The sequence below is a fragment of the Stegastes partitus genome, unplaced genomic scaffold (assembly GCF_000690725.1).
Source record: "Stegastes partitus isolate 25-593 unplaced genomic scaffold, Stegastes_partitus-1.0.2 Scaffold1080, whole genome shotgun sequence".
In the NCBI taxonomy this organism is placed as follows: Eukaryota; Metazoa; Chordata; class Actinopteri; family Pomacentridae; genus Stegastes; species Stegastes partitus.
The window spans coordinates 1-1632 of record NW_007578811.1 but is presented as its reverse complement, the minus strand read 5'-3'; the positions used below and the strand labels follow the sequence as shown (position 1 = coordinate 1632).

General features: G+C 46.3%; 1 protein-coding gene across 1 annotated transcript in view; it reads left to right on the top strand.

The window, feature by feature from the left end:
• Positions 1-1521, top strand: part of LOC103367736 (solute carrier family 13 member 2-like) — a gene marked incomplete at its 3' end in the record, with an annotated part of 8380 nt that extends 6859 nt beyond the window's left edge. Inside the window, exons 3-4 of the mRNA XM_008295852.1 lie at positions 720-856; positions 1304-1521. Coding sequence (XP_008294074.1) covers positions 720-856; positions 1304-1521 — 355 coding nt within the window. The remainder of the gene's footprint in view (positions 1-719; positions 857-1303) is intronic.
• Positions 1522-1632: the final 111 nt, after the last annotated feature.

Genomic DNA, 1632 nt, shown 5'->3' with positions numbered 1-1632 from the left:
TGGCCTAGTCAGACCAAACAACCTTCTTAGAATAATAACAGTTGGCCATAAACACCATCATGTACGTAGAAATGATCCTTTAATTGTCTAGAACTTGTTCTGACCAACAACCATCACACATGCTGATGAGAATGCAGAAACTCATCCAGGGTATCAATCCTGCCTAAGAAACACAGGTTTTGTCTTCAGCCTGAGACTCCTGGATGGATGTAGAACTGATCTGGTGTCAGGTTCTACCAGAACCCAGATGTGTTCTTCCTCCTAAATGTCATGTGTCTATCTGCTGCACTGATGAAGTTCTGAGGCTCAGAAATGATGGAAAAAGTCCATTAAGGTGATCAATCTGGACCCTCCTCTGTGGACTTCAAGGACCTGGAACTCTGTAAATAGTCATAGTATGAAGGTAGAACTGTGCAGGTCTTTATTAAATATACTAAAGTTACCGTAGATTTAAGAAAAGTCAGGTCTTTCGATGGGAGGATGCCTTCAGGGTTTCCATAAACTTTGCTGCATTCATTTTACACTCTGTCTTTACGAGCCTTCCAGGACCTGCAGTCGAAAGTATCCCACATGGTGATGCTGCCCCCTCCATGCTTTACTCAATATACTAAAGTCACCATTGATAAAAATGATTTTTCTTTTCTTTTTCTTTTAATGCTGACTTTGAGTAACGCTCTGGTTGATTTGTATTCACATGAGCCTTGTGATGTGTTGCTCAGGTGTGCATGCAGTACCTGAAGGACACCAACATGCTGTTTGTGGGGGGGCTGATGGTGGCCGTGGCCGTGGAACACTGGAACCTCCACAAACGCATCGCACTCAGAGTTCTGCTGATGGTCGGAGTCCGACCCGCCCTGTGAGTCACCGGGTCCACACATTCACCTCCAGCTTCACCGGTTCACACTGAAAACACACCAAACCAGTCGTTTAGTAATGTCTGTACAGCACAATGTGTCCAGACACAGAACTCAGTAAACGCACAGTGTTTATTTTACTAATTTACATTAGGAGGTCAGTGCATTTCACTTTTTGTTGCCCAAAGAGAGCAAGTATAATTTTTTACTGTCTGAGAAGTTATTCAGACATTTTGTTTTTTCATAAATGGTAAAGGCACTTTTAGAGCGCCTTTCTTCCTCAGTGGTGCCCAAAGCGTTACAGTGCGTTTGCAGAATATCAAGCAGGCATCTCCTGCACACGACCAGACAGCAGCGACCTGCAGCTCCTTGGGAAGGTTTCATTTGTGCCTTGCTGTGCTTTAAAAAGCGTCTCTGGTCGTAGCATCGTGTTTTCCTTCGTCTCGCAGGCTGATGCTGGGCTTCATGGGGGTGACGGCCTTCCTGTCCATGTGGATCAGCAACACGGCCACCACCGCCATGATGGTGCCCATCGTCCAGGCCGTCCTGGACCAGCTCAATGGCAACGTGGATCCCCAGGCCTCCTCCGAGACCCAGAGCAGGACTGTCGGCCCGCTTCAGGAGAAAACCGCCCTGCCGACAGATGATCCAAACATCCTGGAGAGCGGTAAGATGTTGGTGAATGACAACTCAGAGCTTCTGTTGGGGTCCAGTTTTAAGTTCTCAAAAAGGCTTTTGCAAATTATCATGTAAACACGTTGAAATATCTGTTCTGGAC